Genomic DNA, 14,325 nt, shown 5'->3' with positions numbered 1-14,325 from the left:
TTAGCAATTTGAACAATTCCTTTTCAGAAGATATTTCTCTATATAGTGCATGCATTTCTGAGGCTATTCTCATCTGTGAGCAAACACCCTCTGCACCCTGATGCGCTATCAATTACTCATAAAAGACGGAGAGTTAGGAGAGTAACTAAAGACTTTTATTAGCAAAGAACAGAGCATGCCTCTCGTGGTTGACTGGGTTCCAAGAAGGCAGGGGGCTGCAGAGCAATCACCTTTATACTTGGGCCTGTGGGTGGAGCCAGGGGCGGAGCCAGCAGAGACATGCTGAGGCATGCATAGGAACAACAACAACAACGGTGAACAACAATAACAGTGGTTTACCACATTCACCCCTTGTTTAAAATTGAGTCCGGCGGGGTGAAGTGTACTAAAGGTTCATGTAAGTAAGTCTATCAGGTGGCCTTGTATGCCGTCCTGATCGTCGTGGTGGCGGCGGTGATGGTGCAGCATCCAACGTTGAATCTGGCGTCTCATTGAGTGGTTGGGTGGTCAATGACGGGTCCTGGGGCTGCGGCATGCCGCCTAGTGGGGTTGGGTTGTGGGTAGTGGTGGGTGGCGAGGCAGGTGTTTCGGGAGCACCCGAAGGTGCGAGATCTCGTGTGGGGGCTGTGTCCTCCCGCCCGTCCGGGTACGCTACGTAAGCGTACTGGGGGTAGGCGTGGGTAGTGGTGGGTGGCGAGGGAGGTGTTTCGGGAGCACCCGAAGGTGCGAGGTCTCGTATGGAGACTGTGTCCTCCCGCCCGTCCGGGTACACCACGTAAGCATACTGAGGGTTGGCATGGAGGAGGCTCACCCTCTCGACCAGGGGGTCCGTCTTATGGGACCTCACGTGCTTCCGCAGTAGGACGGGTCCTGGAGAAGTCAGCCATGTCGGTAACGAGATCCCCGATGTGGACTTCCTAGGGAAGGAGAACATTCTCTCGTGAGGGGTAGCATTGGTGGCTGTACAGAGCAGTGACCGAATGGAATGGAGCGCCGCAGGGAGGACTTCCTGCCAGCGAGAGGTCGGAAGGCCCTTAGATTTCAAGTTTAAAAGGACTGCCTTCCAGACCGTCGCATTCTCCCTTTCCACCTGGCCATTACCCCGGGGGTTGTAGCTGGTGGTCCTGCTTGTAGCAATACCTCTCGAGAGCAGGTACTGCCGAAGTTCGTCGCTCATAAAGGATGAGCCCCTGTCGCTATGGATATAGCTAGGGAAACCGAACAAGGCGAAGAGGTCATTCAGACATTTAATGACCGTGGTACTGGGCATGTCTGAGCAAGGGATGGCAAATGGGAAACGGGAGTACTCGTCAATTATGTTGAGGAAGTACACATTGCGGTCGGAGGAGGGGAGGGGCCCTTTAAAATCGACGCTCAGCCGTTCAAAGGGGCGCGTGGCTTTGATCAGGCTTGCTCTGTCTGGCCTATAAAAATGCGGTTTGCACTCGGCACAGATTTGGCAGTTCCTGGTCATGGTCCTGACCTCCTCGATGGAGTAGGGCAGGTTACGGGATTTGATGAAGTGAAAAAACCTGGTGACCCCCGGGTGGCAGAGGTCATTGTGGAGGGTCTTCAGTCTATCGACCTGCGCGTTGGTACATGTACCACGTGATAGGGCATCTGGGGGCTCATTGAGTTTCCCGGGCCGGTACAAGATATCGTAATTGTAGGTGGAGAGTTCAATTCTCCACCTCAAGATCTTGTCATTCTTGATTTTGCCCCTCTGCTTATTATTAAACATAAAAGCTACTGAACGCTGGTCAGTGAGCAGGGTAAATCGTTTTCCGGCCAGGTAATGCCTCCAATGTCGCACAGCTTCCACAATGGCCTGGGCTTCCTTTTCGACAGAGGAGTGTCGAATCTCGGGGCCCTGGAGGGTCCTTGAGAAAAAGGCCACGGGTCTCCCCGCCTGGTTAAGGGTTGCAGCTAGGGCAAAGTCGGATGCGTCGCTCTCCACTTGGAAAGGGATGGACTCATCCACTGCGTGCATCGTGGCCCTCGCAATATCTCCTTTTATGAGAGTGAAGGCTGCACAGGCCTCTGCTGCCAGGGGGAAGGAGGTGGACTTGATGAGGGGTCTGGCTTTGTCTGCATAGTTGGACACCCACTGAGCATAGTACGAGAAAAACCCTAGGCATCTCTTCAGTGCCTTTTGGCAGTGGGGGAGGGAGAGCTCCATAAGGGGGCGCATCCTGTCGGGGCCGATGACTCCGTTCTCCACTACACAGCCAAGAATGGCAAGGCGCTTGGTACGAAACATACATTTGTCCTTGTTGTATGTTAGGTTCAGCCGCTGGGCCGTACGGAGGAATTTCTCTAGGTTAACATCATGGTCCTGCTGGTCGTGGCCGCAGATGGTGACGTTGTCTAGATAGGGGAAAGTGGCCTGGAGCGCGTTCTGGTCAACCATCCGGTCCATCTCCCATTGGAAGACTGAAACCCCGTTGGTGACGCCGAAGGGAACTCTGAGGAAGTGGTAGAGACGACCGTCAGCTTCAAAAGCTGTGTACTGGCGGTCCTCAGCCCTGATGGGGAGCTGGTGGTATGCCGACTTTAGGTCAATCGTCGAGAACACCCGGTATTGTGCTATCTGATTGACCATGTCAGATATGCGGGGGAGTGGGTATGCATTTAGCTGGGTGTAGCGATTGATCGTCTGGCTGTAGTCAATAACTAGGCGCTGTTTTTCGCCAGTCTTCACTACCACCAGTTGTGCTCGCCATGGGCCGGTGCTACTTTCAATAATCCCTTCCTTCAGGAGTCTCGCTACCTCGGATTTAATGAAGCTCCTATCCCCGGCACTGTAACGCCTGCTTTTGGTAGTGATGGGCTTACAGTCGCGGGTGAGGTTAGCGAACAAGGAGGGGGGGGGACTTTAAGGGTGGAGAGGCTGCAAATGGTGCGCGGCGGGCGATTTAAAAGCTGCTGGCTGCAGACTGTGAGTGGGGGGAGGGGTCCGTCGTACGCTAATGTGACACTCTTGAGGTGGCACTGAAAATCCAACCCCAGTAGAACGGCAGCGCAGAGATGTGGCAGGACCAGGAGTTTAACATTTTTGTATTCTGTGCCCCTTACTGAAAGGGTCACTACACAGTAGCCACCGACGTCCGCTGACTGGGCTTTGGAAGCCAAAGAGATCCGATGGCGTGTCGGCAGGACCGGGAGAGAGTAACTGCGCACCGTGTCGGGGTGGATAAAGCTCTCCGTGCTCCCGCTGTCAAAAAGGCAGGTAGTGGCGCGGCCGTTTACCGTAATGTCCATCATGGACCTGGACAGTTGATGAGGGAGAGATTGGTCCAGCGTCACGGAGGCCAGCGTATGGTCGAGCGAGTCGATGTGGTCGTCAGATGAGGCGGTGGTTGAGTCCGGGTCCCCCGTGGTTGAAGTTGGAGACGTCCAAGATGGCGGACAAAATGGCGGCGCCCATGATCCCGATCCCCACGCGGCTGGGGGAGCCCAAGATGGCGGACAAGATGGCTGCCCCCACGGTTCACACGCGGCGCTGCTGGCGTTAGCGGTTTTACCTTTGAAGGCGCTGACATAGTGTCCTTTCTTCCATGCCTCAGCATGTCTCTGCTGGCTCCGCCCCTGGCTCCACCCACAGGCCCAAGTATAAAGGTGATTGCTCTGCAGCCCCCTGCCTTCTTGGAACCCAGTCAACCACGAGAGGCATGCTCTGTTCTTTGCTAATAAAAGCCTTTAGTTACTCTCCTAACTCTCCGTCTTTTATGAGTAATTGATAGCGCATCAATTTTATTAGCAAAAACAAAATGTCGACAACAAACGCTGAGCAGCAGGCTGCTGCACCAAACGCTGAGCAGCAGGAGCTGCTGCGAGCCCTCAGACCAACATGCCTGGACCTAGACCCCCAAGAAGCGGGTTCGGCTACCAAATTCGCGCATTGGCTGCGTTGCTTCGAGGCCTACCTGCAAGCCTCAACTGTGATCCTGGACGAAAACAAGTTGGAAATCCTGGCCTCAAAGGTGAGCCACCAAGTTTATACAATAATCCAGGACGCGACGACCTACACAGCGGCTATCGATTTGCTAATAAAATTGATGCGCTATCAATTACTCATAAAAGACGGAGAGTTAGGAGAGTAACTAAAGGCTTTTATTAGCAAAGAACAGAGCATGCCTCTCGTGGTTGACTGGGTTCCAAGAAGGCAGGGGGCTGCAGAGCAATCACCTTTATACTTGGGCCTGTGGGTGGAGCCAGGGGCGGAGCCAGCAGAGACATGCTGAGGCATGCATAGGTACAACAGTGTGCAACAACAACAACAACAGTGAACAACAATAACAGTGGTTTACCACCCCCCCCCCGGGCTAGATAAATACCTCCTGTACCTAAACAGTCAGTTTGAAGCAAGGCTACCACAAATCCCACGCTTGGATGATAGGTCTAGAAATCCGATGGCTCCACGCTCATTTTTCGGGCGCTAAACAAGTGCCTAGGCCTCCAATATGGTGGACAGGAAGTGTGCGCTCGTTGAACCGGAAGTGCGCCACCCGCCATATTAGTGTGGCCAAAAAAACATGAGTCCAAGGCCCACACCTGAAACAGGTATAAATAAGGAGCCTAACGCCTGTTTGAGGCCCCCTGTGCAAAATTGGAATGCTCTGAATGCAGCCGGTATCAGGCCTAACCAGGGGTCCTTAAAGTGACCCATGCAGGCCACAACCAACATGGTAAGTTTGTAAAATATACTTACCCGAATGTGGAGCTAGGAGGTGCAGGAGTGCACCTCCTGGCACCACCTTAAAGCCATGGGTCACTGCTGGCCACCTCCCAATCCCGACGTCCCAATCGCTCCCCATCCCGATCGCCCTCCCTTTCCTGGCCGCTCCCCCGCCCTCCACAATCAATTGCCCTTTAATGACCAACTTGAGGGCCACTGGTATTGACACTGGCCCGAAATTAAAAGACTCTTCGCAAGCAAGCTGCCTGGAGACACCCAGCAGGTGTCTGCAGCTTACCCGTCTCATTTAACTGAGGACCTGGGCCCAATATCGGGTGCACCTCAGGCCTACCCATTCAGGCACAGGGTTCAAACCATTCTGCCCAGTTCGTGGTCATAGGATTCTTTTCTACTCAATCTGATAATGATCTTTTCATTTGACATCGGTCCCACTCAAATATTACTTTCGCTTTGACGAATGTTAAAATGTTACTTTAGAAAAATTGACGAGCAAAATTCTCTTGCACAAGAAATGAACTTTTGACCCCAAAGGTTTATTGAGAAAACCACCAAATGTAGCTTACTGAATTTCCACTTCTGGTTTCTCACCTTCCAGGTGGCAGACTTGAGGTTGACAGTTCTTCCGCGGTTTGTCACAGTACATTTCATTCTCATGAAGAAGTCACGCTCTGTGTTCATATCTCTGTGTTTCTTACCAAAGCCTGGGGCTGTAAGCAAATGAGAACAATTAGCCATCACTGTATTTACTTTCAACATCGTTTACAAGCTTCCCTTCATCTCTTTTCTCATTACGTCTCCCCCCCGCCCCCCCCCCCCAACACCCTCACCCCCCCAAAAAAAGCTCAAAAGTTGGAAATAAATAATTGAGGTTTTAAATTGAGGTTAAGAAAATAGGCCAGTTAGACTGTACAGGTTGTGGCTTTTTTAATTATAAACTTTGTCTGTGATTTAAGCTATTGAGCAGTTTCCTGACAGATGGCCTTCTCTCTAGCTGCAATTCTGAGACTCTCTGGAGCAGACAATGCAAACAGGGCTCAGCTGCACCAGGTCCACTGCCCTTTGGGTGATCATTGTACCTGCACTCAACTGAACTGATTTCACACTTTAACATGAGGTTAGCCATTTTAAAAAAATGTCAGTGTTCCACTGCTTAGAAGATGATGCTCAGGGAGCACCAGAGGTCAAGGGACAGGTTATCTAGCACCAGCAGATTTTAAAGGGTGGAGTTAAAGGAGAAGAGGCTGGAACTTCAAAAAACATTGGAGGCTACTCACAGAAGCCAAGCAGTACCATTTTACAAGGATGTTGCCAGGACTGGAGAATTTTAGCTATGAGGAAAGATTGGATAGGCCGGGGTTGTTTTCTTTAGAACAGAGGGGAACATAAGAACTAGGAGCAGGAGTAGGCCATTTGGCCCTTCGAGTCTGCTCCACCATTCAATAAGATCATGGCTGATCATCTACCGCATCTCCACTTTCCTGCACTATCCCCATATCCCTTGATTCCCTTAATATTCAAAAATCTATCGATCTCTGTCTTGAATAAACTCAATAACTGAGCCTCCACAGCCCTCTGGGGTAGAGAATTCCAAAGATTCACCACCCTCTGAGTGAAGAAATTTCTCCTCGTCTCAGTCCTAAATGGCTGACCCCTTATTCTGAGACTGACCCCTGGTTCTAGACTCCCCAGTCAGGGGGAATATCCTCCCTGCATCTACCCGGTCAAGCCCTGTAAGAATTTTGTATGTTTCAACGAGATCACCTCTCATTCTTCTAAACTCTAGAGAATATAGGCCTAGTTTACTCAATCTCTCCTCACTGGACAATCCCCCCATCCCAGGAATCAGTCTGGTGAGTTCGGTGCACTTCCTCTATGGCAAGTATAGCCTTCCTTAGGTAAGGAGACCAAAACTGTACACAATACTCCAGGTGTGGTCTCACCAGGGCCCTATATAATTGCAGTAAGACGTCTTTACTCTTATACTCAAATCTGCATGTAATAAAAGCCAACATACCAATTGCTTTCCTAATTGCTTGCTGTACCTGCCTGTTAACTTTCAGTGATTCGTGTACAAGGACACCCAGCTCCCTCTGAACACCAACATTTCCCAATCCCTCACCATTTAAAAAATACTCTGCTTTTCTACTTTTCCTACCAAAGTGGATATCATTTTTCCACATGTTCTTGCCCACTCACTTAGCCTGTCTATATCCCCTTGAAGCCTCCTTGCATCCTCCTCACAACTTACATTCCCACCCAGCTTTGTATCATCAGCAAACTTGGATATATTACATTTGGTCCCCTCATCCAAATCATTGATATAGATTGTGAATAGCTGAGGCCCAAGCACTGATCCTTGTGGTACCGCACTGGTTACAGCCTGCCAACCCAAAATAGACCCGTTTATTCCTACTCTGTTTTCTGTCCATTAACCAATCCTCAATCCATGCTAGTATATTACCTCCAATCCCATGAGCCGTAAATTTTGTTTAATAACCTCTTGTGTGGCACCTTATCGAATGCCTTCTGAAAATCCATATACACCATATCCACTGGTTCCTCCTTATCTATTCTGCTAGTTACAACCTCAAAAAATGTTAGCAGATTTGTCAAACACGATTTCCCTTTCATAAATTCGTGTTGACTCTGCCCAATCCTATTATTATTTTCGAAGTGCCCTGTTATCACATCCTTAATAATAGAGTCTAGCATTTCCCCTATTACTGATGTCAGGCTAACTGGTCTGTAGTTCCCCGTTTTCTCGCTCTCTCCTTTCTTAAATAGTGGAGTTACATTTGCTACCTTCCAATCCGCGAGAACCGTTCTAGAATCTATGGAATTTTGACCATGACAACCAATGCGTCCACTATTTCTGTAGCCACCTCTTTCAATACCCTAGGATGTAGGCCATCAGGTCCAGGGGATTTATTGGCTTTCAGTCCCATTAATTACTCCGGTACTATTTTTTTTACTAATACTGAGGGGAGACTTAATTGAGGTGTATAAAATTATGAGGGGCCTAGATAGAGGCGATAGGAAGAATCTATTTCCCCTAGCAGAGAGGTCAATAACCAAGGGGCATAGATTTAATGTCATTGGTAGAAGGATCAGAGGGGAGTTCAGGAGAACTTTTTTTCACCCAGAGGGTGGTGGGGTCTGGAACACACTGCCTGAAAGGGTGGTAGAGGCAGAAACCCTCATCACATTTAAAAAGTACTTGGATATGCACTTGAAGTGCCGTAACCTACAAGGCTGCGGACCAAAAGCTGGAAAGTGGGATTAGGCTGGATAGCTCTTTTGGCCAGCACAGACACAGTGGGCCGAATGGCCTCCTTCTGTGCTGTAAATTTCTATGATTCAAGATGCAGTTTGTTGGTGATTCTTAAAGAGGTGCTGCACAGAAGGATTGATATTTCTGGAGGTCAAGGCCTCTCTCCTGTCAAAAAGTACTGCCAGAGCACCATAGAATGGAACCACAGAGAAAGTTAATACTATCTCACCTGTAGCCTGAACCTGGCGACCGATGAGAAAGAATTTGCTGGACCAGGCAAGGTTACCGAAGTAAATCTGCATAATGCAACAGTTATCTCAAATGCACTGCAATAGCACTTCAAGTAAGCATGATGTGGTATCAAAGGGGGACAATGCCAAACCTTCCTGTAACTGTTCATCTACTTTCCAAATGCACAGACATGCCATGTTTCGCCAGAGCACTGTTTACACTCTGTGTACATCATGGGGTTCAGTTAAGGAGTTGCAGCAGGGTGAAGTACAGAGCACGAGTGAGTAGAAGAAAGTGTAGGTGGAGTTGAGGAGATGTACTCTGTTGCCCACAAGCCCAGGACAAGAGCACTGCATTTTAGACCACCTTCCTGTATAGATTTGTGGCATTTATAGTCCATTCACGGAGTGATGGCCTTTTCTGTTCAATGGAGTACCACTCGGGGTTAGAGACATGTATAGCAGCATGGGTGCAATCAATGTCCTGTGGCCTAGGGAATCCTGGGGGGCTCTTTCATTTGTCAGTTGCTTTCCAAAGCAATACTGATTGTGGCAATTGATGCATCAATGATATGTGTGATACAGGTCTGCACTGAAGATTGGGAGGTATGGCAGAGATCACTTGCGATAGCTTGGAATGTTCCTTCTGCATAGAAATTCGATGCAGCTGTTACATTTGCAGCTACTCTAGAGTTCCCTGTACTAGGAATGGTTTCCACATCTCACTGTAAGGGTGTGCAAAGTTTTGTGATGGCCTCCTTCAGGAATTGTAGTCTCTGCATACAGGTGTCTTCAATGAAATCCTGGTGCAATAGCCTGGCTCTGTACACACAGGTGGCTGCACAAGGACAAATTGTAATTTGAGCATCTAAGGTACAAATACTCGTTTTGTCTCCTGTGATGCTCCTCCATCAAAGCCTACAAATAGATAGGTATGCCCATGGGGGTGCCCATAACAGCTCAATAAACAGCACACATAGACCATTTCCTGGAAAATGGGCACAGATGATTGATATAGCACGGCTTAAAGAACCTGTCCGTTTGAATTGAGGTATTTTTTTTCTACTAGCAACACATTTAAAGTGCCATATGCTAAAACAAGACTTCTGATATATAGCTACTATCACTTAAATACTTGTGTTTGTAATCTGCTTTCACCTCGGGATGGGCAATAAATGCTGGCCTTGCCAACGATGCCCACACCTCGAGAATGAATAATGAAAAGAAACTAGGAATTATCAAGCCAGCTATCTGCTAATTTCAAAATAATCTTGACATTGAGTGAAGGTAACTCTTTGTTATTTTCATGGCTGACAGTTAAAGCTTGCCAAGCAACTCGATGCATTTACTGTTTTGTCCCCCTGCTGATAAAATAGTCCCATTTCTACAATGAGGTCGTTTCAGCAAAAAGGTGACAGAGGATAGTTGTGGCAACCAAAAAGCATGTCTGTTGTCAGGCTGTACTGCAAATGAAGCAGTTTCTAGGTAACATGCCAGCACTGTGGCTCCTCTACCTTGTTCACGTTCATTTTCTTTCTGTGTACTAATCCACGTGCAACTTTTAAAACCTCTACCCATTTATACAATAATAGAGAAGAGCTCTTGCTTTAATTGAAGTATGAGCATGAACAAGTGGGCAAGTAGTTTTGGCAATCTTGTTTTTGTGGCAGGAAAGCAAAGACAAAGTTGCTTCTTTGGCCACTGACCTTTGAAAATTCGCCAAAAAAAGATGCCTCTGCACCTGTTACATCTCCAACTTTTACCAGTTCTGACGAAGGGTCACAGACCTGAAACATTAACTGTGTTTCTCTCTCCACGGATGCTGCCTGGCCTGCCTTTTCTGTTGTTATTTTTGACTCTTGTTTGAGTTGGGTTTCTGGAGTTGCATTATCCACAGTGATTAACAGGAGCCAAAATCGTACACTGCTTCAACTCTCACCTGCTACTATAAACTAGGTATGTGCAGCATAGAATAAAACTTGAAAGTGAAATGAGTTTACAACTCCGCTCACCCATGTACATCACTGACTACTCCACAATAGTCTCAAAGTTTCAAACTAAGGTCTCTGAATCTTAAGGAGTTCCCAAGGTTATCCGAATTTTGTCCTTCCATTATCAGATTTCTATATTTTTCTGTATTTATTAACTTACTAGCACATTATTTCTGTTGAGATATACTATTAAAAATATTTTCTGCAGTGATAGCATTGATTTTGTTCTGGAATTAAGTCAGGGGTCCCTCAGAGTGTGTCAATATTTGCAAGAGGTCCACAGGAGTCAGTTGATATTTGCAGGGTGTTCTCCCATATAGAAAAGTTTGAAAACCACTGAGACAAACAAATCTGATCTTCTACTGCTTGATGGAGCAAAGCAATCTTCTTGTGTCACAATAGATACTTTACCACATTTTGAATGGCACAGATAATGCTTTGTCCTAGACAGAGTGGTTGTCTGTAACACTTCAACTTTATTAAACAAGACAAAATAACTGAAAGAAGCATAGCACTTACAAATACCAGGCGGAAAGTACCACCTGCGTTCACTCTGTGGAGTGGTAGGACGCATAGTCTCAGCATAAATCCCCACATGTTAACAGCCTGGTCTCCGTTAGTCTGTATGCCAGAGGCCCATAAAGAAGTCTGGTGCTTTCCCCAAAGGGGAGGGAAAACATAAGGGCTGGTCTTAACATGTTTCTCTCAGAGACCAACAGGGGCCTATACAAGAGTGGCAAAGGCATGGGATGTGACTGCTTGCTCACCCATGTGGTTCATAGTATATTGGGCCAGGGGAGTATGTATAAATAGGGTTAGGGTAGGAAGAGGAAATTTTAATTATTCAAAAATGAACAACATTTTTACCATTTTTTACACTCAAATTTTCTCTGATCTCCTCATGGTCACATGGATGGGTGAAATCAAAGATGCTGTGTCCGGTCAACTCCACCTATTGTAAACAAATCCTGAGATTAGTTGTGCATAACAAACTTTAATTTAAATGTCATCAATAAACTGGTAAATTATACTGAATCTAACTTTGTAGAACAAATCTTGTGCTCAAAGTGAGGAATGGTCATACTAAGGAATTAATTATTTTCCCTTTTAGTGTGTAGTAGCAAGCTGTTGCAGTACAGCTTTAATGCTGCTTAGAATGCTCCTTATATTCACTCACCTCACAGAGTACCTTCCACTATACCAGTATAGAATTTACTTTACTATTTGTCTTTCTGAGCTTTGAGAGAAATTGCTGCCTGAGTGTTCAATTATACTGTGTGCAGATTTCTACTGGGAACTGAAACTGGTACACTCATTTCCCTGAGGACATTTGTATCCTTGCAAAAGTACAGTTCCGATGCTGACCTCATTCCTGTCCTGACATAGGCCAGAATTTCCTCAGGGCTACTTCTGCTCCACTGCCATAAGATCGGCGTGGAAACAGGGCTCCTGCTGCACTTCTGACGAAGCTACGGCGCCGAAGCGAGAGAAGCTCCGAGGAAGTTCTCGGTCATAATTGCAACAAGAAAAGCCACTGAATCTCAGTCTGATGTACCTGCGCTGCCTCTAACGAGACCAATCCAAGATAGTGGTCTTGTGGTGAACTTGCATTAACTCAACATTTCAGCTTGACAGAATCCAATGTGTGTCATGCCATAATGTCACAACATCATGACATGCATTGGAGACACCTACCAATGTGAGTCTGATCCTCTTGGCCTGGTAGACAGATAAAATGCATGTTTTACTGGCTGCTCACATTGGAGATTCTGTCTTCTTCCAAGAGTTGCTACAAATGTAGAAGCGCAATAGTGCTTTGCATTTGAAAGGAACTGTAACCTGGAGGAAGTATAACCTGGTCAGTGCACGGATACCAATATTATTTACATTCTCTTACTCGCTATTAAAATACCCAAAGGATCAGGAATAACAGCTAAGCATGGTGGATGAAATCTTGGAGGGGGGGTAGGGGTGAATTTCCACAGGGGTGGGGGGGCGGGGTCTCCCACTTATCCCCCGTAACTTCAGTGGAAGAGCTGTAGAAATCCTGGAAAAATGGCATAAACCACCATAAAAATAAACCCCCTTGATGTCTATTATTGTAGCATTAGTCAGTCTTACTCTGCTGCACTTTCATCACAGACTGACTAACATTTTCCTCTTGTTGATCGTTTGTGTTTATTCCATCAACAAGACACTTATAAATGCAACAGCACAGAAATATATACTCCGATGTATAGTATGCAGATTGTAGACATGCTAACTGTAAGACTAAATATATCCATCTCCAATGAAAAGTACATAAAACATTCACAACAAATGTATAAGACTTAAGCCCTGATTTTTATACTGTATTATAAATGCACTATTAGACTGACACAGTTTTCTAGCTGTGAACTCACCTGTGTAAGACCCATGTACTTGTTCATATTTTCTGAAAGGAAAATTATGTCTCCATCCTGTGTGACCATCATGATAAATCCTTCCAGGGCTTTAAGGTACAAAGTGTCCATCTGCTTTTCAGTTTCAGTTTCATTCGCGGGCCCTCCTGTAATAAATAACAACACCCTATGTATGTAAAACTATTGGAGGAAGGTTTTTCATGCTCTTCAAGGCACGGAATTGCATTTTTCCACAATTTGTATTTGCCCTCAAAGACAAGAGAAATAACAACAATCTACCAATTACAAAAGCATAAATCAATCATTCAAATTGCTCAATTTTTTTTAACATTTTCACCCGTCATCTGAGTCAAAGGAAACCTGTGCCTGCCACCAAATTGGAGACCACTCATGTGGTCTTAAGAGTGAGGGGTCAGACCAGTGCTTTGTAGGCTGGATTGCTGGTCTAGTACCATGACGTGGGCTTGGTCCTTGGTGCATGCATAGTGCAGACATTCATTTCCTTTCAGTGGGTGTCCTTATTCAAGCCTACTTTGGCACTCTTCCTATGGACACTGAAGACTGCAATCACTGTTCACCACGTCCTCCTGCCACCCAATGTGCTATTAGCAGAGTTCTCCTCAAATCAAAAAATGACCACTTTCATCAGCACCACTTCCTCCAATAGGACCTCTAGACTCCCTTCATTGAAGAGAGCTGTTCCTGGTGTTCTTCCAGACATCTTGCTTGGCAGCAGTCAGCCTTCACCCAACAAAAAGGGTTGTGTCTTGCTTTATGTGCACCAGTCCTTTTTTACAGCTGCTGCACCTCAAATTTGCTAACCCAATCCCAGGTTAACCAGCACTTATTGACCCAACCCTGCCAGATGCAGTGGCTACAGAAACAGCAGAGGGTCGGATCAGGGAACGCTGGCACACCAAAGGTGGTTCAACAGCACAAAGAGCGCTACTCAATTTTCCTTCCTGATTGGGGAATTGACCCTGTGTCTTGCATGCATCCATCACGCTACAGATTTCACACTTCAAACTGAACAGTAAAACAATCTTAAGGGAAAAAGAAAGAACATAAGAAATAGGAGTAGAAAAGTACTCATTTCATGCAGGGTTCTCCTGACAAGGAAACCAGAAATTTACAAGCAAATCAAATTGCCTTCAGGATTTCACAAGCAGCTACAATTACCCGATTTGCCTATTTCAGCCACTTCCCCACAAAAGCAAACTATATATTGATCTAAATTAAATGTCTTTGGAAGTAAATAGCTTATATCCATTTTGAATCCTTGTGTCAAAATTGTAGTCTTTGTTGATATTCACAGCAATATAATTGTGACATTATAAAAAATTCAGCTGTAATTTCTCAACCAATTTCATCTATTTTAATAGAAATGAAACATAGAAGATAGGAGCAGGAGTAGGCCATTCGGCCCTTCGAGCCTGCTCCGCCATTCAATGAGATCATGGCTGATCATCCAAATTCAGTACCCTGTCCCTGCCTTCTCCCCATATCCCTAAGGTTTGCTGTAATGGTATGTAAAATCAAAGGCAAAAAGCAGACAGTGCCCAACACTGATGTATTGGCCTAGTAATTCCGGGCACAACGCGTGAGTACGGACGGGGTACTCACGCGTGTGCCCGGAGGAATTGCCGGTTTTCAGCATGCACAGCGCATGTGCTGAAAACCGGCATTTCCTGTCCTCTGACCCAAGGGGTTAAGAGGCAGAACGCGCGCGACT

General features: G+C 46.5%; 1 protein-coding gene across 2 annotated transcripts in view; it reads right to left on the bottom strand.

Moving 5' to 3' along the window:
- epas1b (endothelial PAS domain protein 1b) overlaps nt 1-14,325 on the bottom strand; it is a 213,959-nt gene that overhangs the window by 71,678 nt on the left and 127,956 nt on the right. For both annotated transcript variants that reach the window (XM_085980527.1, XM_085980526.1), the window contains exons 3-5: nt 12,594-12,739; nt 11,059-11,143; nt 5,288-5,406 (exon numbers count right to left, since the gene is read on the bottom strand). In XM_085980527.1, coding sequence (XP_085836653.1) covers nt 5,288-5,406; nt 11,059-11,143; nt 12,594-12,739 — 350 coding nt within the window. The remainder of the gene's footprint in view (nt 1-5,287; nt 5,407-11,058; nt 11,144-12,593; nt 12,740-14,325) is intronic.

This window comes from Somniosus microcephalus, chromosome 3, assembly GCF_052327205.1.
Source record: "Somniosus microcephalus isolate GS21.2 chromosome 3, FLI_Smic_1.0, whole genome shotgun sequence".
Taxonomy (NCBI): Eukaryota; Metazoa; Chordata; class Chondrichthyes; order Squaliformes; family Somniosidae; genus Somniosus; species Somniosus microcephalus.
Note: the sequence above shows the minus strand (reverse complement) of the source record. Positions and strands in the feature narration are given on the sequence as shown.